The sequence below is a fragment of the Cyrtonyx montezumae genome, unplaced genomic scaffold (assembly GCF_038088225.1).
Source record: "Cyrtonyx montezumae isolate F1298 unplaced genomic scaffold, pur_monq_1.0 scaffold_18, whole genome shotgun sequence".
Lineage (NCBI taxonomy): Eukaryota > Metazoa > Chordata > Aves > Galliformes > Odontophoridae > Cyrtonyx > Cyrtonyx montezumae.
Genome location: NW_027071914.1, coordinates 15,870,562 through 15,896,366, shown reverse-complemented (window position 1 = coordinate 15,896,366; position 25,805 = coordinate 15,870,562). Strand labels below are relative to the sequence as shown.

Below are 25,805 nucleotides of genomic sequence, written 5' to 3'. Positions count from 1 at the left end.
TATTTTCCTTTTTAACCCTGAGGTTGCTTTAGGAAGCTGGAAAGGCAGGTTGCAAGGCACTGTCAGGCTGTTGTGCACTTGATACCTATAGTAAGTACACACTGCAGCTAATGAGCTGAACTAAGTTCTGAAATAAAACTGCCAGCAACAGCCTCCCCTTGCACGTTTCAGAAAGGAGAACTACCTGAGAGGTTTGATGCCGTTTTTTCTTTGCATGACGTTATTGGAGGCTACAGGATTTTAGCTGAACCCATTGGGTAAATATTTGATCCGTCAGGAGGAGAACATCAGCCCTGAGCTGAGCTGTCAGCCAGGCCCTGGAGGAGGGCTGTGTGCTTTGGGCATTCAGTTCAGGGTTGGGCATTGCCTTTGTGGAGTCATAATGATAAATCATCGCTGCTCTTCAAAAATCTGAAGAAATCTTTTGTGCCCTGGGTGGAATATCTGTGGTAAGGAGGAAATGGTTTTGTTTGCATTAAGTCGGCTGGTGACTGATGTCAGCATACGTAATTGAGCTGGGCTCATCTTGCCCTCGGAGGAGCAGCTTTCTCCTCTCCCATTAGCACAGCTCTGTATGTGTTTTATGCTTACATCTCTAATGTGGAGCAGAGCTGCAGCTCGTGTGCAGAAAGCAAATGTAAGCCAGAGTTAATTTGTAATAAATACTTAAGAGAAAAGGGCTACTGAAGTACTGAAAAATAACTTCAGAGGATTCCAGTGGCAAATGAAATACAGAAAACCAGGTTTGCTCAAGCTGAGGCTGAGTGAAGCAGTTATGGTTTGGTTTGTAGGAAAGGTGTCAGAGGTGTACTGCAGCTGCTAGAAAGCTGAAGGCACATCCTTCCTTCTGTCCCAGCCCTCAGACAGCAGCTGCCCAGTGTAGGAGCACTGCTCTGAGTTTCCTTGGCACAGATCTTTCCAGGGGAAAGGAAGGCTGCCCAGCAGGCAGCCGCAGTGATGGGGATCTGCAGGCTGGAATTGCAAATGGGAATGGGAATGCAGAAATGTGGGCAGAGCTCGTTCATTCCAGCAGCTCTGTGGAGGAGCTCAAATCAAGGGCATCAATGAACAGCAGGCATACGGAGGGAACTGCCTTTAACTCACAGGTTGCAACGGGTGAGCTCAAGGCATCAGCCAAGAAAGAAAATCTGCTGCACTGGGCTGTGATGGAGCTCGAGTCGGAGTTTGGGTTTCCCAAATCTCAGGGGTTACCGAGTGCCCTCAGGGTGTGTTAAGGGATTCCAGCTTAAAGCAGTGAAAGCTCCTTAATGGAAAATCCAGAATGATAAGGTGCACAACCATTATTTTGCTTCAAATTTTTTGCAGGGTGGGATGTGGTCGGTGGGCACGAGGGCTGCATGGGCTCCTCTGCTCTGTCCCAGAGATATCAGCCCCGTGTTGTTTCTGGACATTGCTCGTGCTGGCAACGTTTCAGGGAAGTTCAGAAAAAGCAAATAAGGTGTGAAGTTACCGACTGTCTGTAAAAGCAAGGACAGAGCTTGCTTACACAGCCTGTAGAAGGACAGAGTGTTCCTGAGTCTGAGGCTGGTGCTTCTCCTGTGTCCTGCCAACATCGATCCGCGGCGAACATCCCTGCGGGGAGCTCAGAAATCTGGTGGCACGCTCTGCTCCCAAGGAGTAAGAGCAAGGGGAAACTTTTATTTCCTTACTGTTCATTTTTTTGTCTGTTAATTTCCACTTTTGGTGAATGCTGTCCGCCAGGGGCCGTGCACGGGCTGTTCTTTCAGTAGTTCTGTTCCTGGGGGTGAGTCCTTTGGTCCTCGTCCTCGTTGCAGTTTGACTCCGTGTCTGTTCCACAAACTAGGGGCAGCTTTCTTTTACAGGTACTGAAAGTCAGTGCGTGGGTCCTGTGTCCTTCTTTGTGTTAATTGGTGTTGCTAATTTGTGTTGTAAATGCCCTTCCAACCTGTGTTTTAAGGTTATCTATGCTGCTTAAGGAAATGCTGATAGCTGTTTTCAAAACCTGCAGTATCATTGACGTGGCTTCTCAACGGGACAGGTTGCAGCAAATTTGATCACGTAGGAAATCCAGCACGAAGAGCACGGATCCCTGTACCCTAAGAAATATCTCAGTCCTTCCCCTGCAAAGAACAGGGAACGTGGAGACTGAATTCTCACTTTATCCCTCCTGTGTGTTAACTTCTGCCCACTAGTGACTTATGACTTCGGTGGCTGCTTTCTCTCTGTGCCAGTTTTGCAATGACTTTTCCATAGCCTTCATTTTCAGGCAGAGCATTCCCGAGGAGCACATCAAGGGAAGTTTATCCTCAGGGTGAAGCTCATTATAAGCGTGCTTCTCAAGAGTGAATTGGTGATCAGCTTGTAAAAAGATCCCATAATGCTGCACAGGACATGTGCGGTCTTAACAATCTGCCGTACCAAAATTAGCTTTTAATTTAATTCCTCAGCATTCTGTGACTTCTCTGCTGAGAGTTCAGTGCTGCTTACATTCGAAGGGAATGTCACTGCTCTACTTGGTGCTGTAGGAATGGTCTGCTACCTCGTGAAACACGGCGTGTGTCATGGAGGAAGTTGGCAGATCACGTCTCGTATAGCCTGCGTCATCAAGAGGTGTGGATCTATTGATGCAAAACGAAATTAATTAACGTTCGTTTTCTAAATTAGTCTCTATAATTGAGAATTCCTGTTCAGACACAACGTCCCACTAACGTGGTGGGTTTTGCTGTTTTCTCATTGGTGGCTATCACACACCTCGGTCTGGATGTCTGGAAAACATGATGCCTCCAAATGCGATGCTGGGAGGTGCAGCTCAGTACTGCGCCGGGTAGCAGGAAAACGAGGTGGAAGTTTGTATGTGCAAAACTCAGAGGGGTCAAAACCACTGCAAAGTAGTGATGGTTGTGGGGGAAAAGGATTGACCTTTGGTCTTTGGAAATTTGGGTTGGTTATGATGATGAGAGTGTGCAGCTGGTTGGTTCACTCCTCATCCCAATGGACATGGGAAGCTCAGCATTTCTACTAGGGGATTGAGAGCAGCAGGAAGATTGGTGTGGTTTTGGAGGATACTGTGGGATTCAGCCTTTCTGTCAAGAGTCACAGAATCCCAGAACTGTAGTGGTTGGAAAGGACCTCCAGAGATCATCTAATCCAAACCCCTGAGAAGCTTGGACTAGAAAGAGGTAGAGAAGGACTCACGCCCTGGGTGCATGGTGCCAAGCTGCTGCAGCTCTGCAGAACATCTCTGCTTCCTAAAGGATGGTTGTAGACAGAAACAATCTTTACAAAGTAATTCAGGGACTTTTTTCAGTGTGTTTCTACAATGGTTTTAGTGGCTCTTTTCCCTCCCTTGCTGACACATGCTTGCTATGTTAGCATTTTAGCAGAGTGGTACATATGGCTAAATGAATAATTTAATGAAGTCCCATTTCATGCACCTAGTAATGGCACGAAGCATCTAAACCTCTAGATGAGATAGAAATCGGTTGTTTTAATGCTAAGACCAGAAATACCCACTCTCCTGTGATGTCCAGAATGCTTTGTGTCATTGGTTGTGTAGAAAGCTGTTGTGGAGCCAGAGAAAACCATGATGCTCCTCCTGGTGGGTCATCCATCAGTCTGCTGTCCTCTTGTCTTCAGCCAACAGCTGCTAGGTTTGGGGGAGAAGTCGCTGTTTTTGGGTGGAGAAAGGAAGTACTAACTTTTTCCTTTTAGATTCAGTAGAAGTGAATGTAATAGTGCAAACATCTCTTTCTGAAAACTCAACCAGTGAGCTGGGTGCTGCCTGCTGTACAGGAAGGAATACACAGTTTTCTCTGTTTTTTTAGTGTCTGGTTGTGGTGTGTAGGTGTGATTCCATGTTGTGTGAGGTAGGGACTCCATTTCAAGCCACAGCACTTATCTCTGGAAAGGCTGTGCAAGTGTGTTGGCTCCTGGATGGAAACCTCAGCAGTGTCTGGGAGAAATCACATCGCTGCTCAGCTCTTGTCATCCACTGAGTTTGGGGATGTTCATCATTCTATATAAGATCACGATGTCTTGGTTTGCCTGTGTGAAAAATGGATGTACCTCCATTGGGATGGAGTTAAACCGAGCTCAGTAAGGGAAGAGCAGAGCTGCTCCGTGGAGCACCAGCCCAGCAAACCTCTGCGCTCAGCTGCAGCGCGGGGTCGCAGTCAGCGTGCTGCATGCTGTTCTTAATTCTGTTTACAATAAATAAAATAACTGATTGAAATGCAGTGCACATTCTGAGTGGTTAATTAGGAGATGAACCATTTTGGAACAGATTACTGGATATATAAGGTTTTTGTTTTGGTTTGTTTTGTTTTGCACTGTTTCTGAAAGATCCTGGTGTGGACGTAGGTGGATGTTGCTGTTACAGCCTTGTTTCCCTAATGCATAATCTTCCAAGGTTGGTGCATTTGGAACAAGCGTCTTAAGTTTCTCCCGTGTCAAAATCACAGCTGAATTAGGTGAGTGCTTTCCAGCAGTAGCCCAGACAGTTCCAAAACGTTTTCAGCAGCATCATCACCACATCCAGCAAGTCCTCCCCGCTTCGGTGCAAAAGCATCCGCTCCTCGTAGTGCTGCTTAGTGAGTTCTGAAGGGAAGAAAATTGCTTTGGGTAATAAAAATGGCACACAAAAGACAGAGGCTGTGATTTATTTCGGGAGATTGAGTAGAGTGGCAAGCAGCACTTTAAAGGTCACTTGTCTCAAATAAACCTTATATCTTTCTCAGATTTAAAGAGATGCTGCAGTGTTTCCTTACACCTAGCTTGCATTAAATGTCTTTCCCAATAACATATGGCAAAGTCCAGCTGGAGCATCGTGGGTGCCCATGTGCTTTATAGGCGATGGAAATTAATGTGAGTGCTGGCTGGGGGAGCAAGGATCAGTTCTAAGTGATTAATGACTTGATTAGAAGTACTCCTCTGGGAAGGAGTGGTGGTGGTTTGAGTTATTCTTCAGTGTGCATTTGTGAGAAGTACATACAAATGGCACACCTGACTTCCCTTTGTTTGGAGGGCTCCGTTTTGTTCCAGCAATACTTTCCAGTTTCAGCACATAAAGCTGCCTTTGTCACATGCATTTTGCACTGCCAGTTACAGCAGGTGAGCTGGCGTGGCAGCACTGCTGTCTGGGGATCAGCTATGGGGATGCACACCGAGTTGGTTTGCTCCTGGTCCCACTCTTTCCTCTCCTGTGCCCTTTGAGCCGTTCTGAGGGGCTGCAGGCCATTGTGAGTCAGGCAAGCAGAGAGCTGGTCTCCTGTGTGTTTGGACTGAGTTTGCTGTGGTGTCTCTACTACTGGGAGGATCAGTTTGGTTTGCTTTGGTTTTAACGGCAGTTTGTGACAGCTTAACGACCTGCGCTTCAGACCTTAAAAACAAATTTCTCCATTTCTGAATGACATTCTTCGTGCTGGATTGCAGGATAAGGTGCTGTTTAGGATTGTGGCTGGCATCATCCCCTCACCATCTCACGGGCTGTTCGTTCTGCTGGTGTGTGTCAGGGAGATGCAAAGGGCCAGAGCTTAGTTCTGCAGGAGGGCAGTGCATTGTTATGCATCGGTCCTGTAAGATCACACGTGTGACAGGGCAGGCTCCTTTAACTTATTTTCTCAAAGTGCTTCTCAAGTTGCAGGGGAATATTCAAATGCATAGCAAAAATTGTATTAATAACTCCGTATGCAAAGCAGATTTATATGACCTTTTCTTTCTTTTTCCTGCCTTTTCCCCAAATCCCTTTTGTTTACAGCTTCCAGCTGATCTTACCAAGATGCATCTTACAGACAATCCTCACCCTCAGGTGACTCACGTCCCTTCGAGCCAGTCTGGGTGCAGCATTGCCAGCGATTCTGGGAGCAGCAGCCTGTCTGATATCTATCAGGTAGAACTGCATTTGTTTCTTACTTCTTTTCCCACCCCCTCCCCCAAGCTGGAAATTGCATTTTGCCTTTCCTAATTGCTCTGGTAGCATTCTGTGCTGCTGTAATGCTGGCTGTTGATCAGAAAACACGAGGTCAGATGTTCACCACATACGCTTGTTTGTTACCGTTGGCTGCCAGAATTGGAGCAGAAGTCCATGAGGAGCTGATGCACAGACCTGGTGGGGACAGTTCTGCAGTGACATGTGTGTGCTCCTCTGGTGGCACTTCCTCTCGTGTTTCCCTTTGCCACACGTTCCATTAGCAGTGAGTTGGGTGACAGTGACCAGATGAGGGTGATGGTGACAGTATGTGTGCAGGTGAGCACTAGTGTCAGTGCTCGGCTTCACTGCAGTTTTATTAAATACCAGCTAAACATGGTTTATATTGATGAAGAATGAATTATATTAAAAATGAGTGGAGTTGCAGTACAGAGTGCAATAAAATAAATGTAGCAGGTTCTTATACCACGTACTATCAGTCTTGCCTACAGAGGAAACTTGGTTCTGGTATGTTTCTTGCCTTATCATATGAAGGAAAGACTTGGGGTTTGGTTTTGATGTATTTTTTCCCCCAGTCTTGTTAAGATTCAAAACATCTTGTTCCTGTTCAGTTTTCTCTGGAAAAAGAGGAATTGCTCATAGATTGTGTGACACCAAAGCAGCAGCACTTTATCACTGCCTCCCCTTCCTAATGCTTCTGCAGACCCGTGCTGCTTCCCACCTCCATGGCTCCCTCCTTGCTTTCCACCACTCTGTGTGCCAGCACAAGTGCTGTCTCTTTTAAAAGACACATGGGGTGATTTATGTGCCGTATTATGGAGCACATTTCATGAAACCCTTTTGCCTGTTGGGTACCTTCCTTGGTTATTTGCATTTGTTGTTCACAGCAGATGTCCTGTTCTGCAAACAAAAGCATGGTAATAAACATGCTCTCTGCACCCACTGACTGTGCAAATTCCAGTGTTGCTTGTTGGGAATAGAAGTTGAGGATCATTGAAAGATAACTTATTAAGTACGTTATCTGTAAACGAAGAGGAGCTGCTGCCTTGTGCCAGATTGCAGAGCTGGGTTCTGCTGCAGGGATCAGTTCATTTGTCTCAAAAATCACACGACTTTTTCACTTCTGAGTTCAGATCTGCTTATGTGACTCACTAAGTAGAACAATGAGCAATCTGTGGGTGTAACTGGAATGCAGATACCTGCCCCCTTCTGCTGGACACTGGCTGGGTACCAACTGTGTGAAAAAGAGACAGGCATATCTTAGTTATTATTGGAAGTTAACTTTAAAGATAAGACATGTGAAGCATTAACAATCCGTATATTATTGTCCAATTCCATCTATTATTTTACTTCTTTCTGTTGGTTCTCTGCCAGCTAGCTCAGAATTTACTTTGACTGTTGATAGCTCTTTCCAAGCGCACCCTGGCTTCCCAGCAGCAGTGTTGAAAGATGTGGTTCTTCACCTTGTCTTTTCTTTTTCCTTTTTCTCCCTTTGGAATTAATTCTCTTGGCTTGAAAATTAATTAGCCACAGTCACCAGAACGAGAGTGGGTGTTGTCCCTAGCTCACACATTGAGGCTGATGTCACTTTTCCTGGCCATCTTCTGCCTGCCTACCTGAGCTGGTGTGAAGGATGGTACGAAGTGGAAAGCACTTCAAATATATTATTGATGAAGCAAATATCGTTCCAGTAAGGAGAGCATGTGGTTAAATGCGTTCAAACTGCTGCATGCCTGCTCTTAAGAGATGCCAAAAGAGCGTAATCATTGAACAAATAAAAATTACTTAAATGAAAGAAATGAAGGAGTAACATTTTAACCTGCACTGCAACACTCAAATGGTGGTGAAATAAATTCATATCCCTGAAGGAATTACAAATTTCCTCATCTTAAAATAAGCTTTTCTTAAAGCATTTGGGAAACATCGCCGTTGCTTTTGCAGTCGGTCTCGTATCTGTTGCGTGCCAAACTCTCCAGGACTGTCATTAGTGTCAAAGGAGGAGCATTCTGAATAATTTTGATTAATGTAGCCTTGAAATGACCTTTTGAATGAACGATATCATAACATTAATTTTTACAGTGTGTAGCACGACCGTAACTCCAGAGCAGGAAACGGATTAGAATGATAGAAACAAAGAATGAAGCATTATTTTTATTAAGATTTGGAAGGGGTTTTGGTTCATCTGTGCACACTTTATTCATCGACAGCGTTGAAATGAGTTTTCACTTGTTCCAGCTGCTTCTCAGTGCAGGATGTTAAACAGGAAATGAGCCCAGAAGCTGAAGGTGAGATCAGCAGAAACGAGCCCTGCCTGCAGCACGGCTGCGAACGCGTTGCATTGAAACCAGAGCTGCTGAGAATAAATTTATGAAGATATTTTCTCCCTTCACACATGAATTCATATATATTTAAAAGTTAAAAAAAAAAAAAAAGCCAAAACAACACTGTATTTGATTTTCATGTTTGTTTTTCTTCGGCCTCTTTCTGACAGCATGCTTACCTTCAGAACGCTGTTGTTCTGGCACTTAGGTGAAGCTGTGTGGTTATGCATGTAAGTTGGAATGAAGGATTATAACTTCTGCAAACAGCCCCTCTGCCTCATAATAGGTGTCCTCAGGGAAAAGCTATTCTGCAGGTATTACACAGAGCAAACATTTCTGTTTGCTTTCTCGTGGGGTAGGCTGTAAGAAGGCCTGCAAGGGTACTGTAGGTAATCCAGGCTGTATGTCCAGGCCTGGGTGGGCATGGTCTCACATAGAGTGCAGTGGAGTCGTTGCCTTTACCAATGACATGCAGTGCTCTTCTTTTGCCAGCAGACAAATGCTCGTCTATTTTTCCTTACCTGTTTAGTTCTGCCACTGGTCTGCATAGGTTTTTTTTTCCCCTCTCTCTTTTTTTCTTCTTTTTTTTTTCTGTCTCTCATTTGTCACTTTGGCAGTACGTATTATTTGTGGGCAGCAATGTTATTGCCCAGCAATAGTTCCACCTGTGGTTAAGGATTTGATGGTAGAATGGATTATCTATAAAATATGTCTCAGGGAATTGACTTTACTAAGAACTTTTCTACCAATTCTGAAAAGTCTTGAACACTTTTCCCCTGAAATAACTGACATAAAAGAAAGCAGAAAATCCCATGCTCTTAATGGTGGGTTGCACCAGCAGCCACGAGCCCTAAAATTACCTGTCATGCAGAGCTAATACAGGACAGAGAGTCCATGAATACAATTATCACCAAAGTTATGAGGGCTCCATAGTTACAAGGCAGAATGGTTTTCAACTAAGACAGGGAGATTTAGGTCAGAGATTAGGAGGAAGTTTTTCATTCAGAGGGGGTGATCCACTGGAACAGGTTGCCCAGAGAGGTTGAGGATGCTCCATCCCTGGAGGCAATCAAGGCAAGGCTGGATGTGGCTCTGGGCAGCCTGCTCTAGTGGTTGGTGACCCTGCCCATGGCAGAGGGGTTGAAACGAGATGATCTTTGGGGACCTTTTCAACCCAGGCCATTCTACAATTCTGATTCTCCTTTTTGGCTTCCCTAGCCAGTGCCCAGGGCATCTCTCGGGTCAAGCTTTGCCAAACATAGTTTTGTTCTCTCCTTAAAGAAGTTAAGTGGCAAAGTCTGCAGTGATAAATAAAGTGGTGTGATTTTTAAATAGAGTCAAGTGTTTCGACAGTGAGTGCTCAGTGCCCTGTGCTGGGGGCTGCTCCTGCTGAGTTGGCAGTCAGTATTTTTGTTCTGTACATCGAATCCTGAACAACTGTATTTGTGCAAAGTTTGAGGATTGGAGCTTCTGGTTCATCTGTTGTAAGTTAGTACATCATAATTTTTCCTTGAAGAATGTGGCTTGATCAAGTTGTAACTTACTTGTCAGTGAAAGAGATTGGTTAATTGTTCTGTGCAGAGTGTACAGTGCACATTTGAAATGTGTAGAACCCGTATCCTCAGTTTTGTTACCTTAGCTTCATGTTATTGGAGTGGGAATTAGTACTGTACTCGGTCTTACTCTGCTTGGGAAATGGAATATGAATTGTGGCTGTTCAGATGAAGAGATGCTGGAAAGGTCTTAGAATGAAATGTGGCACTGAGCACGTGCTGCCAAGGCTCTCCAAGCACAATTAGCACTGCGGCTTAATTCCAGAACTGTTAATGTGTGAGCTACATAAGCCAGTAAAGTGATGTAATAAAAACAGATTTAACCCTATGTTTTGCCACCCTACTCAGTAGGAAATGTTCTTTAAGTCATGTAAGCCTTTTTTATTAGGTTTGATGGATAATTGTAACAAGGAGGACAAGTCCAAAGATCTCCAGAATATAGCTGACCCAATATTTGTCTGCCTGGTGTAGAGGGCAGAGCTGCTCTGTCTGCCCGAGGTCTGGGTTTGTGTTGGCAGCTCTGCAAGGAGCAGCAGTGCTCTGCTGATCAAATCAATGCTGCCTTTGGTGATGCAACTCAGACTTCAAAACAGCAGTGCTTCGTTCAGCACTTGTGCTACTTATGTCATGTCTGGAGCTTCAAGTGGTAGACAGGAGACGGGATTAGTAACGGTCACTGAGTTATTGATAAATATTTCTCACTTCAGAAGAGGAAAGAGTGTTCCTTCTCCTTCTTCATATCCTGCCATCAAATGTTGGGTTGCACCCAATGGAGCAGGGACGTCTAAGAGCTCTGCTTTGTGGTGTAGTCGTTAGCTCATGGCTTTCTCTCCAGCCGTTCTCATGAAGTGTCTGGAAGTGAAATGCTGTAGGCACGTCAGGGAATTGCTGTTAATGAACAATATTCTAATTGACCGTGGGAGAAGGTTCCACTGGGGCTCTTCCGATGGTTGTAAAAATGAATGACAACAAAGGAGATGGGCAAAGCTGCTCACATTTTTGTCATCTTCTCAAAATGTGTGCCTCTGAAAGCATACCAGAATTGAGTGTATGTGTTCAGAGTACATGGTGTAGCGTTGGCACTTTGAAAAACAGAATCATAGGAATTAGTGCTTAACAATTTGTATCTAGCAACTGGCAGTGGGAGTTGGTTTAGGGTTAGGTGTCCATTGATCATTGTATGCTGCCTTAAATTAAGAAGACGTGATTGAGGAGGTATTCTGTGCAAACTGGAAGTTTTAAACTGCTTCTTTTTTTTTTTTTCTTGCCCTCCATCTGTTTGGAGAGTTATTTTCATTCCATTGCATCATTTAAACTTTACATGAGAAAATATTGCAAACAATTCTTGTGTGATGCCGTTTTTTGGTGCCAGTATTTCTTTATCTTAAAGTGTGGCTTTGTGTGCCTGCTCAATTTGATGTCTGTGTTGCCATCTCTTGATGACAGCAGAAATGTGTTGATAGACATTGGATGACCAGTGTTGTTACTGAGTGATATCACTACTTGGATAATATTAACTCTGAAATTGTGAGAAGCCATTTGTCCCCATGAATTCAAAGAGAAAACTGGCCAGTAGAGACAGGAGTAGCCAAATTCATCTCTTTCTTTCAGAGTTTTGTTCTCCACCTGACATCTCGTTTGTATACCAGGGTTACAAACCATTTTACTGTACCAAAATTAGAAATAAGATCAAATCCCTTTAATTCTATCCAGTCAGCCTGGATTATCATTCCTCGATGTCACACAGTTGATACTGATGGGCTTGTATTGTCTGCAGTTCATTGGAGTGTCATCAGTAAAGAAAGAGAGCAGGTGCCCTGTAAGCTAACTCTGTATTCAGAGCTTGTGATCATAATTGTGTAGCATGGTGTTGCTTTATGCTGCAGGTGTATATTTATACCATCTACTCTGTAATTTAAATTGTTGGTCATATAATTTTTTGTATTATTAACTCTACTAAGATGAGACTGTAATTAATGGAATGGAGTCATTGAACTCTTTGTCTGATGGATGTCTTCTCTGTAGGCTACAGAAAGTGAGATGGGAGATGTTGATTTAACAGGTCTTCCAGAAGCACCTGTAGATTCTGAAGATGAAGAAGAAGAGGAAGATGAAGATATTGATAGAACTTCAGATCCACTTCTAGGGCGAGATGTTGTACGAGAGTGCCTTGAGAAAGAGCCTGCAGACAAAACTGATGATGATATTGGTGAGGAGAAAAAACAGATCTTTGTATAAACCTGTGTCGTATAAGATCAGTCAGAGAGCATGCATGTGAACTGCTAAGTTAATATTAAATGTGTATGATCGTAATTATAAGTGATGCCTTCCAGAGATCACTTTGCTCCAGGGATGCTGTCAATTAAATCATTTTTTTTATTCTCTGGAAGAATATTTGTTGAGAATTGAAATGTTTTGAAAAAACAGGCTTTGAGACTCTTACTATGTGTTAAGTGTTCCAATCATTGTATCTGTTGATAGGAGGGTCACAGTAATTTTGACTGCCTGTGACTGCGGAATTAATTAATTATTGAGCGTTGAAGGGAACATACTAGTGCTGCAGTGTAGATAAGCTTAATTGTAAACTGCAAAGCATTTGAAAAGAAAATAATCTGTTGCAGTGCCTAACTGGAAATTGGCATTACTTTAATGGTAAAATTTTTGTTATTCTGTACTTTTGATTACTTCTCTAAACTCTGGAAAGTGTTTCATGCTCTTGATAGGATTATAATTACTGTACAGTAAGGATATTTTTATTTCTTCTAAATGTTTGAAGCTGAAGTGCTTTTACACTTAACTAGATTGCTGCCATCAGAGTCAATCAGGGCACGATCAGGACTGCAGAGCCAAGTTTTTTTTCCCCAGTTTTTGATGACAAAATGCATAGTGGGCTCATTTAGCTGCGGGCACTAACAAGGATTGTAGCACCACTGAGCAGTTCCTTCTGTGAATTAATCCGAGGTTTAATATACCTGTGGGAGGGCGTGATATCTAAGGAACCCCTGGGCCTTGCAGTCTTCACACTGATGTTTTCTTTGTCTAACAGAGCAATTATTGGAATTTATGCATCAACTCCCTGCCTTCGCAAACATGACGATGTCTGTAAGGAGAGAACTTTGCTCAGTGATGATATTTGAAGTAGTGGAGCAAGCAGGAGCCATCATACTTGAAGATGGCCAGGAAGTAAGTAACAGTATGCAGCACAGTTGAAGCACCATGGACAGAAGGCTGCAAGCAGTGATGGGCTGAGCAATGTTCTCTGCCCCTCTCCTACTCCTGAAAGCTAGAAAATTCCTCATCTCTCACCATGACTCACTTCCCAAATCCCTAAACCTTAGTCCATGTGTTGGTAAGATTCTGCCTATGTGCTCTTGCTTTCCTTGTTCAGGACTTTAGCATGGTTGAATATAGACAAAAAAAAAACAAACATAACAGCATCGTTCAATAGCTTTTGCTGTGGATTGCTGTCAGTTTAAGTACTAAAATCAAAGAGTTTATGTTAGATATTACTTGTACGGAAGAACGCGTGATTTCCATCAGCAAAATAACTCATTTCTTACAATGGAATGGGGATGTATCCTTGAAACAGCAGTGCAGGTAGCATAACCTAAATGCCTAAATTGGAAGCAGTTGCCAGTTAGGCAGTGGTCTGACTCCCAACATCGGTGCTCTGAATCCTTACCTGCAGCCTGTCCCTGTCCTTCATCCAGAGATCTGGGATGGCTGCAGCTGGTCAGTGCTGCCTGGGGGCTGGATGTGCTCGTGTTTCCAGTAGTGACCAACTGGGGGGAAGAGCCCTCATGATCGTTAAACAGTATAAATATACTGTAGCAATTAGCACGCTGATTAAAAAGCAATCTATTCATCAGCATTGCTCCCTGCTGAATTAGTACTGAAATGAATGAAGAATGCTGAAAAGCATTCTTGTTTCAGTCAGCTTTATTGCTTGCTTTACAGCACACATTTCTGGTGAATTACATGTTCCAAAGCTGTGGTGGCAACAAACTGGAGACTGCAAGAATAAGGCTTTCTCAGATAAGAGTGCTGGAACAGCTTATACCATTTTTTGAATGAGCTTCACTTTTTAAATTTGTTCTTCACTCCCTCCAGCTCGATTCTTGGTATGTTATTTTAAATGGCACGGTGGAAATCAGCTATCCTGATGGGAAGAGTGAGAGCCTCTGTATGGGAAATAGTTTTGGGATTACTCCCTCTTTGGACAAACAGTACATGAATGGAGTGGTCAGAACCAAAGTAGACGACTGTCAGGTAAGATCACAATTCGGAACATATTTCTAAGCATCTAATAAAAGACAGCAAACTTCTTGCATCTTAAGGCATGACCTTCATTCCAGGAGCAGAAAAAGGCAGGTTGGTGTGCTTATGCTGGGTTGGTTGTACACTTTGAGAAGCAGAGATCTGTTTTACATTGCTGTAGTATGAGAAACAGGAACTTCTGCTTTCCATTGAAGTAACCTTAGTTCACCTTAGCTGTGACTGACATGCAGTAAGAACAGATAAACCATATCCAACTTCAGCAGTGTTTGTTCTCTGTATGATTATCATCACGTTTTGGAGACATGCTGATCAGTTTTCTTTTCCTCTGTTTATAACTTTCCCATGTATTTGGGCAGAACAGGCTAGGGCTAGTAACATGTACTGTGCTATGGTGGTTGCATCAAAGAAGCCCAGAAATGGGGCATGAAGATACATTCATGTTTTGAGTATTTATTAATTATCACGTGTTGTCTGGGGGCAGTTTGTGTGTATAGCCCAGCAAGACTACTGGAGAATTCTGAACCACGTGGAAAAGAACACTCATAAAGTTGAGGAAGAAGGAGAAATTGTTATGGTAAAGGAACACAGGGAGCTGGATCGCAGTGGAACCAGAAAAGGACACATAGTTATCAAGGTGATTTTCTTCCCATACTTTCTGTTAATCTATTAAGCCTTTAATAATCAAACCTGTACTCATTTTGGTTTAAATCTAAAACTCACGTTCAGTTTTGTCCGTCTCACCTCAAAAAATTAATGATTTAATTCAAAGGAATTTATATTATTCTACAAATCTACCTCCGTATGTTTTTTTAATCAACGTAGACCTTTGGGGTCCTTTTATAGTGGTTTGGGCACTCTGGAGTCTGGAAGAAGGACTTCAACTGTTTGTTATAAAGAAAGTTACGAGATGTTCCAGGTTATCCTGGCCAGTTACAAGCTGTTTGGTCTGGGAAAATCAGGAAGACTTCATTTAAATATATTAGTGTATTTTTTTTTCCTCGAATTTTCCAAAACCGAAGTTTGGAACACGGTTTTATGTTAAAGGGACTCTCTGAGTACTGGAAGGAGATATCAGCTGTATTTGCATTTTGTTTTTAAGGCAACACCGGAGCGGCTCATCATGCACTTGATAGAAGAACATTCTATTGTGGATCCAACTTACATCGAAGATTTCCTTTTAACGTACCGAACGTTTCTAACGAGCCCCTTGGAGGTTGGGAATAAACTCTTAGAGTGGTTCACAGTGGACAGCCTCAGGGATAAGGTGGGTTTCAGCCTCCAGAGTGCCAAATGTGTTCTCTGCCAAGTAGGGGATGTCACTGCTTCTCTTCTGCAGAATGATTTTCTATTTAATTTTAAGACTGAAAAGCCCGTCTCTCTGAAATCCCCCTCCTTTTTTTTTCAAACCAGCAATTCAGGGAAATTTTGTTTGTGATTTCTTGGGTACATCACCTTTGTTCTCACAGCAGCTTTGTGTTCACCTTCCATAATTTTTCTTTGTAGAGCTCTTCAGTGTATTGAGCGTGTTTTATTAGAGCAGCTTATTGTGAAGTCTGTACTCGAAGTAAACTGCTGCTGATAATAACTCTTCTGTGAATAGAACCATGTTCAAGTCTGTGTAACTGTGTGCACATACACATGAAAAATTTACATGGTTTGGAACTTGTATTCATATCCAATTTGTAGAAAATCGTGGCAGTAAAATCTTTGGCCAGCAGTTTTATGTTCTAGATGGAACTGAAGGAAACTATATTCTTGAAGCAGCGTGGATTTTGTGGAGGAAGCTGTCTGGGGTCCTTGCTGTGGTTACTGCTTCCCCCTTTTTTCCATGTACTCCTTCTGGCAACTGCTGTTTTTCTTTAAGAGAATGAATGTCAAGAAGGAAAGTAAAAGTAAGCGATCTCAGCAAGAAGAAGAGGAAGTCATTACTTTTAGAAGACAAACTGAGGTGGATTAGCATTTTTTAATAGTGTAGATGGATGAAATAGTTACCAGACTGACTTTGTCATGAATGGAGGTAATTGTAGTGCATGCAAATGCAACACAAACATTTAACTTCAAAATGCAGGAGAAAGTTTCCTTATTGTTACAGCGTACAACCCAGAAACTTCCTAGGAGAGGAGGTCATTAGGAGGCTTTAAAAAGAGATGTTTTGCAGAAGGCAGAAGGAAGAGAGAACTGGAGGTAGATAATTGGAGGTAGATTGGTGCACCAGTAGGTGCTGGGTGCTGTAATCAGCTACATACAAAGGTGTCTGATTCTTGTTTTTTCATTCATCTCCTCAAGGAAAGGAAATCAGGAGTTGATTTCAAGTGCAAATGGCCTCTGCTTCTTCTAAGGAATGCATTAATCTGTGATGTGTTATTCTGTCACGTCCTTGTATTCTTTTTTGCTTGTAGATTACAGCCTGTAGGAGAAAAAACACTTGTATGTGTACATTTTTTTCAGGTTACCAGAGTGGTCTTGCTGTGGGTGAACAACCATTTCAATGACTTCGAAGGTGATCCAGCGATGACTCGATTTCTGGAAGAGTTTGAGAAGAACTTAGAAAATACGGTAGGACCAAAAAAGGACAACTGTCCCACTTCCTAACATAATGCGTTTCCATTTTCCAGTGTGTTAGCAAGGGTTAACACATTGCAGTCCGTAAGAAAACACTTAATAGGTGGATTTTAACATGGGCATATTTGTTCTTAAATATATAGTTAGGTACTAAGCTCGTATAAAACAGTGCACATGGCACTCATTTATGTGTCTTTGCATCACTGCAGAAGGTTTATTAAGATCTGGATACATAGGATCATCATTTCTCTTTCTGACACTTCTTTTTTCTAAACAACTTTTTTTTTTTCTATTTATAAAAAAGAACAACCCATAGCACTCAGTTTCATGTTTCTTGTGTTACAGAAAATGAAAGGACATCTCAGATTGCTGAATATTGCTTGTGCTGCCAAGGCAAAATGGAGACAGATTACCTTGCAGAAACCTTCTAGGGACTCACCTCTCTTTTTCAGCCTTCTTGGGGGAAGTGACAAAGGTTTTGGAATCTTTGTTGAGACTGTGGAAATTGGCAGTAAAGCTGCAGAAGCTGGACTTAAGCGTGGTGATCAGGTAGGAAGTGTAAAGTTAATTTTAAACATCCGTCTCTTAATTAAAAGATCTGGTTCAGCCAACTGTATTGTTTACAAGAAAAAGATTATGCTGTTGTCTGTTAAATAAGAGTTAAAAAAAAAAAAAACAAGCAAAAAAAACCCCAGTACTTTAGGTTTGTATGCTTAATATGTGTTCCTATTAAGTAGCATTCAAAATATCTAAAATATTTAGGTATTTCAAAAACAAAACGAGGAAGAGAAGCCAAACTGTGGCAAAGTTGTAGCTGCTTTAGGACACCTTATTGGAGGATATGCAAGTTGGTTGAAGCCATCACACTGTTTTGTGGGCTTGATTCTCACTGGGTGTACTGAGTGTCTGGGGCTGGGGGAGCCTCAGGGCCCTGCAGTCGATCTGGCATTTGGTTGTAGTACTGTGTCTGCAGCTGGTGATCCACCATGTGCAGATTCTAAATGTAAGAACGTTGTCCCAGAAGATGAGTTTGGTTAAAGGAGCTGATGGGTAGGGATAGAGTTCCTGGCTTGTTTAAAGGATGGAACTTCAGTGGAGTAATCAAATCAGTTATTTTACTAGGAATGCTTTCCTGCTACAGCTACTGTAAAGATGGTGTGATAACTTCTGGAAAGTACTTAACGTGCTTGTGTCGTCGCATTTATATCTCTAACTGTTGTAAAGTGACTCGTTATAAGCAGCTGTTCTAATAGTTCGATTTGTATTTCTTCTTAAAGATAATGGAAGTAAATGGACAGAACTTTGAGAATATTACATTTGCTAAAGCTCTCGAAATCTTAAGGAACAACACTCATCTCTCCATTACTGTAAAAACAAACATTTTTGGTGAGTAGTCTTCATAGGTGATGTATTTCTGTGTATGTGTGCAAAACCTCCAGTCTCTCTGGCTGTAGAAGTGCAGGAGGGTTTCACCTTTCTTCCAACTTGCTCTGGGAGTGAAAGATCACGCAGGAGTCCCCTGGTTGTGCCTCCATTTGCTCAGAGTGTGCCACGTGCTGCACGTTGGGTGGCACTGAGCCAGCATAGGCAGTGCTGTGCTCCCTGAGAAATCCTCACACGGCTGCTTAAGCAGCTTTAGTGTCCCTTCATGAGATAGAGCTGACGCAGAGCCAAAGGAGCTGGGCCAAAAGATTTTGCCAAGAAACAGCAAAAAATGTCAAGCTGGGTTTTCATAAAACTTTTTTATGATGGCAGTAAGGACAATAGGATAAATTGCCTTTACATCTCAAATCGATAAGGGAATATAAAAAGTGGTATAGTATATAAATGTTAGCTTTTAATTGTCAGTGTGAATATAAACACATAAATACCTCCTTAAAATCTCATTCAAACCATCTGTTCTCTTTCCATAATCCTGTTCAGGAAACAGAATAACCATAGCTACAGAAAAAGCAAGGCTGAACGAAGCAGATAGATCCTTCCTCTGTAGTGGTATCCGAGTGCTAAGTTTCCCACTTGCATTTCCTTCTGCTGGTTACCTGCCCATGTTCCCTATGACTTTTCAGTTACAATTTTCTGTTTATCACCGAGTAGGTAAAAAGTCTTAAGATCTTAATAGTTGTTTTATTACTGTAACTCATGAAAGCATAGAACAACTGTGATCAGTCGACTAGACTAATGAAATGACATAAAATAAAGCCTTGCTGTAGCTGAGGCAGTGATGGTTACATACAAATGAATTCTAACCTCATTTCCTGCAAGCTGATAAAATTTCAAGATGATTTCTCTGATACATTTTAATGAATTCATGTTGTGAAGCTCTTTTGAACTGCAGTACTTGTGATTCTGTCCTTTAATTGAGTGCTAAGTGCCTAGTACTGGCAATGGGCAGTCCCCATTCTTAGATTCAAATTCGGATGGTGAAGGATTGTAGCTGCAAATTGTGTCACATAATAGAAATATGCAGTTGGACTATGAATATGCATAAAGTCCTTCATGCCTTGTTCATAGGAGCCAATAAATCAGCTCTGCACAGTGCAGCATTCTCTCAGTACCATGTTTTCAACAGAAAGTACCACATTTCTGACATGAGTGACCTCAAAAGATTTAAAATACCCCAGAACAAACAGGAAAACCCCTATGTGTTGATAGACCAGTTTGAACAATTTGATTTTACCTTTTGTTTGTGGGACGAAACAGACATAACAAAGACCTTTTATTTTTTCCCTTATATCTTCTGGGACTGTCAGTGATAGACTGCCTTAGTTTGATAAATGCAGTAGGAGATTCGGTGCATTTTATATATTACTGAAGGAAAATGAAGGAAAAAAGAAAATACCAAGCTGTCCTGAAGTTTTCCTTCGTGAAGTGTCTGTACTGTTACCAAAGATGGAGATGACGAAAGTCAATAAATACACAGAGGTGATTGATGTGAATGTAGAGGTTCTCTTTTATTGATCTGATTGCCTTTATGAAGGCTGGAATATCTTTATTAAATTTGCTGAGGTATGTGTTCATTCTGAAAGTAGCTGGGAGAGTCCTGCTGTGCTGAATGGTTATCCTTTTTTCTTAAATGTCTGGGGTTGCACTTGCTGCCAAAGAATTCCACAGTAAAACTTAAATGGGAAAAGTGCTGCCCCCTTAGAATCAAGATTAAAATGTAATGTATAGCTTGGCTTGGCAAGGCATTACGTTTTTGTTTTGGACTCTGCTTCACTTTTTCTGCAGGTATGTGGGAAGCCAAATGTTTGAGGGGAAAGAAGTATGCAGCACGAAGGTTTAGGTGTGCAAAGGTAAATCACAATGGTTGTATTTTCTCTTGCAGTGTTTAAGGAGCTGCTGTGCAGGATAGGGCAAGAGAAGAATGGAATTCCACATATTCCAAAAATTGCAGAGAAGAAAAACAACCGTTACTCCATCCCAGATATGCCTGGAGATGTGGAACAGATGTTCCCCCGTGAAAAAGGAAACAAGAAGTTGAAAGCAAACACTGTCTCTGGTGGGAGAAACAGAATCAGGAAAATTTTAGACAAGACTCGATTCAGCATCTTGCCTCCAAAACTCTTCAGGTGTGTCAGGCCCTCCCGGGTGACCAGTTGATCCTTTACGAAGCTGTTTAGTGTCTTCAGTCACATCCATGCTGCTTTTTTTTTTTATTTTAAATCATTATTTTATTTCTTTTTAAATGCAGTAAATCTGAGCTGCTGAACAAGACCAGAATATTTTCACCGTCCCAGTGAACGCCTTCAAATATACGTTTCCTCGGTCTCTGCTCTTAAAGCTTGTCTGCAGCATTTAATTAAAACATCTTTCTGATATTATTTTTTCCCCAAGATTCACTTGATGAACGTGTGGACTTTGACACACCTGACTGAAACCAATTTGTTTTGCAGTGATGGCAGTGTGAGCCAGTCACAGGACGACAGCATCGTGGGGACGCGGCAGTGCCGGCACAGCCTGGCCATCATGCCCATTCCTGGGACTCTGTCATCCAGCAGCCCCGACCTGCTGCAGCCTACAACTAGCATTCTGGATTTCTCTAATCCTTCAGGTAAACAGGAGCATGAGCTTGATAATTACAAGGCAGCTGGTTTGGGGGGAGGGGGGAAATAACACCTTGTGCCAGCTTCAAACGCACTGAGTGCGGTTACCTCTTGATCTTGTGACCCTCACAGATCCAAACTGGTGATTTGCTGAAAATGCAGACAGGCCAAACCCCTGTTCCCTGCTTTTTTGTAGTGTGAGGCCTAGCTTCTCATAAATAAATACATAAACAAATAAATAAAATGCATTTTTCCACCCGTAAATGCCTTTGATTTCCCAGAGCTCTGGTGGAAGCTGTTTGTCATCCTCTGCACCTGTCTTGTGTTATCATCCCTTCCCAATACCAGTACTCCTATACCTTGACTTCTCCATCCACTGTCTTTTAATATATTTTTTGAATGATATCGTGGATGGAATAAGGCAACTTTGGTACCAACGTAATTACAGTATTTTTTAAATAATATCCTGCAGACTTTTAAGTTCATTCAGTTTTATGTCTGAAAAAGCTGAAAAGTGTTTTGAGATTTTTGGTCTGGGCTTCCCTTGCTGGTCCTGAAGGAGCAGAGTTGATGGGGTGTCTGCAGGAGGTATTTGCTGTTACATGCAGCTGCCTGTAAACATGTCAAGTCAGAATCACGTTTCCCTATTTCACATTTAAGTTCTATATATTACATATTCTGAGAAGTGCCTTCTGGCTTCAGCTTGTGTTTATGTAAACTTGCAGTTTTTCCCTATAAAAGGAACAAATATATCCTATCAAATGCGTAAATATGCATAGCAAATAAGCTCCTTTTTTTTTTTCTGGAGACCCAGTTTCTTACTGTGTACATGAGAGAGGAGAGAGCTACTCACGTGTTCTCTAAGAATAATCTTTCTCTGCTGTACAAGTTACTGCATAATATGAGCAGTGGATTACTGGTCCCTCACAAGTTTGCTATAACAACCATGCAATTATTTTTGAATGCTAGAGAAAACCAAAATATTTTTGACCAACTCTTTAAGTTTTCTAAACATCTAAATCTTGATTTGGTGTTGACACAGTTGTTTCTCTTTTTTTCCTGCCTGCAGCCGTTGGGTTTTACTGTAAGTATCCTGAAGTCCAGCATCCTGAAGGCCTTAATATTGCATGGCTTGCCTGATAACATAACACGTTGCATTGGTGTAGTTTTGCTGTCTGTTCACTGGGCAGTGATGTGCCCTGTAAGCTTCCCTTTAATATAAGTCCATAGGTGCTCCTTCTGAGCACTGTGGCAGAGTGCTGGACTGAAGCAGAGAATACCTCATTTAATTCCCATTTCTGCTACTGATATGCTGAAAGACCACCAGCAAGCTGCTTCACTTCTCTGGGACCTCACCTTAAATGTAATTACTTGCATCCCTTTTATGGAAACTGGATGATAGTGCAGTTTGAGGTTCAGTTTGTTCTGCTTTTGAACTCTGACTAAAATTTGTGCATGCAAACTGGACATGTGTTTTGTTCAGTCAGAACTCGAATCGTGTGTAGGGAAGCACTTTTTACTAATATTCACCTGCTTCAGTAAAGGGTGATAAGATGGACACGTGCTTGTTTCCATCGCCTGCTACTCACACGTTACACCATGTTCTGGTTGCATGGCAATTTCTTTTCTTCTAATCTGGATTTCAATTTGGGCTTTAAACTTGAGTGAGTTCTGATTTTTAGGTATGCTGATTACATGGTATAGGTGTTTTGGCTCTTGTGTTGACGTGTGATGATTTTAATGAGTGCAGACATTTCCCAAATAATTCCCTGGGGCAGGGGATGCCCTGCCTGGCCAGCCTCTGTCTGTGGATGTGGCTCTTACCACTGAGGTTATTAAAGGCTGCTCAAGTAACAGAGAGAGGAGGAAGGACCTCTGCAATAGCCCTGGGTATCTCTGCTGTGGGACTGTTTATTTTATTTGTTTTGCCAGTCAGTGATATTTTGAGAATCTCTATTAACTGTAATTGAGAGAATTATTTCTTTAGATATTTGCTTCTCGCTATAGTTTGCCCCAGATAAAACTGTTCTCTGACACGTTTATAATTCATTAAATATGTTATAAATGGGTGCACTAATAAAAGAGTTAGCTGCTGGCAAAAGCTGTGTTCCTTCAGGTTGAGAGAGCGAGTGTGAAAGTGTGCAGTTAGTTTACAGCCAGGTCTCCCTTCTCCTCATTCTCCTGCCCATGGTGCATGCACCTCCCTGGGAGGAGCACCTTGGCACTCAACTCTGGATCACAGGCAGAAAAGCCAAAAAGGAGCAGTGCTTCCAGAGATCTTGAGGTATGCTCAGAAGGACCATGTACAGGACAGTCATTGGACGCATGGCTGTCTTGTACTTTGTGTTCATGGGATAATATATGTTAGTTCAGTTGTGGAAATGCAGGGATGAGAGAGTCTTCTTTTTTCCGTTCAAATTTTGGGGTAAAGACTGAATGCTTAAATGGATATTGATCAAATGGTGCGGAAAATGACCTCCTGTCCTTTCACAGGAGGAGTAACTTCACACTTTTGAAGCTGTTCTTCTCTTATTTCAGATATTCCAGACCAAGTCATAAGAGTTTTCAAAGCAGACCAGCAGAGCTGTTACATTATCATCAGCAAGGACACCACGGCCAAGGAGGTGGTGAGTCACGCCGTCAACGAGTTCAACCTGACCGGGGCCCCGGAGACCTATTCCCTGTGTGAGGTGTCCGTCAGCCCCGAGGGGGTCATCAAGCAGCGCCGCCTTCCAGATCAGTTCTCAAAACTGGCTGACAGGATTCAGCTCAACGGACGGTAACGCAGCCTTGCCTGGGATGGGGTTGGGATTTGTTTGACTTTGCCTGTTAGGGTTGAAGCTTCTGAAAGAGTGGGAGGGGAGGGATGCCCTAGTGAAAAGTGACGGGTGCCTGTCGGAGGAAATATCAGTTACACTCTTCCTTCCCTTCTTGTTTCACCTTCCTTTTCCTTAAGCAAAAACATCCTCCCTGACTTTACAGCAAACTCCCTGTGAGAGCTAAGTTCAGCAAATCAGCATAACGTGGGGTGGCTTTCACTTAAAGGAAAAACTTGTATTTCATGACGCTTTCCACATGTACTTCGGGATTAAAGCACGCAATCAACTTTTCTCAGTGATGTCATGCTGCAATGAACTGATACTTACCTGAGATAAATTCTTCATGTTTTATTTAAACTGTTACGAATGTTTTCTGACATGGAAAGTGCTTCATCTTTATCTGATGACCTGGTCCATGCCAGAAAAAAGTTTATTAAGTAAAAAATTCTTGAGTCTTCTCCGCTGGGCAACAGAGAGAACTTATGAGGAATAAACTTCTGTGTATCTGAAAGTGAGCTGCTTTAGACCGTGGAAATTAATTTTCCAGATACCTTTTCATTTCCTGAAGATTGCGAGTTTCATGTAAATATTAATATGCTACACTGAATTTATGTAAGAAACCACACTTAATTTGTTTAAGAGATGGAGAAATACATAAATGAGAGATTTCTCGACTAATGGGCATTTAAAGTGTTATTTCACTGCTGAATTTACAAGTGGAAAAGTAACTGACCTCTTTTTGAAGATGAAAGCTGCAGCATGTTGCTGAGTACAGTCCAGAAAATAATAGCAATGAGGGAGACTGAAATAGCTTTGAAATGTTGAAGGCTGAGGTGCAAAATGTACAAAGGTTGTGCTGTCCCTGCCTCTCTCTTTGCCTCTAACTCTCGATTGACACCAGCGAGGTGGGAAGGCTGTCCTCCGAACACCTCTGCAGTGTCAGTAATGTCCACGTTGGTTGGCTGTGGTTCAGGGTCTTTGTGCTCACACACCCTCTGAAGAGCATCTCTGACATTCTGTTGCAACTCGGTTGTTCTTAGGTATTATTTGAAAAACAACATGGAGACGGAGACCTTGTGCTCAGACGAGGATGCTCAAGAGCTGCTGAGAGAGAGCCAAATTTCCCTCCTACAGCTGAGCACCATTGAGGTTGCCACTCAGCTTTCCATGAGAGACTTCGAGTTATTTCGTAACATTGAGCCTACGGAGTACATTGATGACCTTTATAAGCTGGACTCCAAAACAGGAAACGCTCACTTGAAGCAGTTTGAGGATGTCATAAATCAAGAGACTTTCTGGGTTGCCATGGAGATATTAGCAGAGCCCAACCAACTCAAAAGGATGAAGATTATTAAGCATTTTATTAAAATTGCCCTCCACTGTCGAGAGTGCAAGAACTTCAATTCCATGTTTGCGGTTATAAGGTAAAGTGCTTCCCATTTGTCAGGTCTGATTTGTGGTGTCACGGGCAGTTCTGCTCATCTGAACTGAAGAGGTGGTGTATCTTCAGATTGTGGGGTAGTTTTGAGGGAATTACTGAGCTTTTCAAAGTGCCACAGTGGACCAAAAGGTGCACTGTCACTGTGCTCTGTGCCTCCCTTGCCCTCAGGAGCTCAGTGCCCGTGTGTGACTGTCTCCTCTTTAACCATGACATAGCAGGAAAGAGATTTGGACAAAAGCACCATTTGATTGATGAAGTCCAGAAACGTGCCTGAAAGTTGCTGCTTTTTTCTGTGATTCAGGCCCCCAGTTTCCCTTTTTTCAGGCAGTGTTACTTTTTCAGTGTGCCCTGAGTCATATCTGCAATGATGAGATTACTTTCTTTCTTTCTTTCTTTCATTGTAAGGACTTCCTCAAATCAGTCCTGTTTTAGGTAATGTTCCTTCTCGTTCTTTCTGGTCATCTGCTTGTTCCTCTGTATTTTTTTCTCTTCACCATTAGACCTTCTCCTCTGATTTATACTGGGTGCTGCTACTTTGACTTTAGTGGTGCCAGTTCAGCATTTCCTTTATTTGCAATTATGCAAAGCCCTGATTGTATTAAAAAGAACAAATCACTCTGATTCATCAGACAGGGATCTGAATCCGTACTGTATCAGCACCAGTACAGTTTTAGGAAGTGCCATGTGATAATTTTAATTTTATAAGATCTCCTTCCATGTCTCAGCAGTGTATCAAATGCTTCTGGCTTCTGTTTAGCCATGTATTAAAGAGGTAATGAATTCCCTTAAAAGATGCTGTGCAGCCGTCAGGGCTGTGACTGCTCGTTACATGGCGAATACAAATGCAGATGCTGAATGTATTTTTTGTTTCCTGCTTCCT

At 42.3% G+C, this 25,805-nt stretch overlaps 1 protein-coding gene across 7 annotated transcripts in view; it reads left to right on the top strand.

The window, feature by feature from the left end:
- Positions 1–25,805, top strand: part of RAPGEF6 (Rap guanine nucleotide exchange factor 6) — a 97,230-nt gene that overhangs the window by 49,662 nt on the left and 21,763 nt on the right. For 4 of the 7 annotated variants that reach the window (XM_065734850.1, XM_065734852.1, XM_065734848.1 and 1 more), the window contains 14 exons: positions 5,738–5,869; positions 11,808–11,991; positions 12,829–12,965; positions 13,893–14,051; positions 14,542–14,694; positions 15,160–15,324; positions 16,509–16,616; positions 16,968–17,171; positions 17,900–18,008; positions 19,948–20,191; positions 20,516–20,673; positions 21,735–21,749; positions 23,204–23,444; positions 24,525–24,908. In XM_065734850.1, coding sequence (XP_065590922.1) covers positions 5,738–5,869; positions 11,808–11,991; positions 12,829–12,965; positions 13,893–14,051; positions 14,542–14,694; positions 15,160–15,324; positions 16,509–16,616; positions 16,968–17,171; positions 17,900–18,008; positions 19,948–20,191; positions 20,516–20,673; positions 21,735–21,749; positions 23,204–23,444; positions 24,525–24,908 — 2,393 coding nt within the window. The remainder of the gene's footprint in view (positions 1–5,737; positions 5,870–11,807; positions 11,992–12,828; positions 12,966–13,892; positions 14,052–14,541; positions 14,695–15,159; positions 15,325–16,508; positions 16,617–16,967; positions 17,172–17,899; positions 18,009–19,947; positions 20,192–20,515; positions 20,674–21,734; positions 21,750–23,203; positions 23,445–24,524; positions 24,909–25,805) is intronic. The other 3 variants (XM_065734851.1, XM_065734854.1, XM_065734849.1) reach the window with 1 other exon arrangement.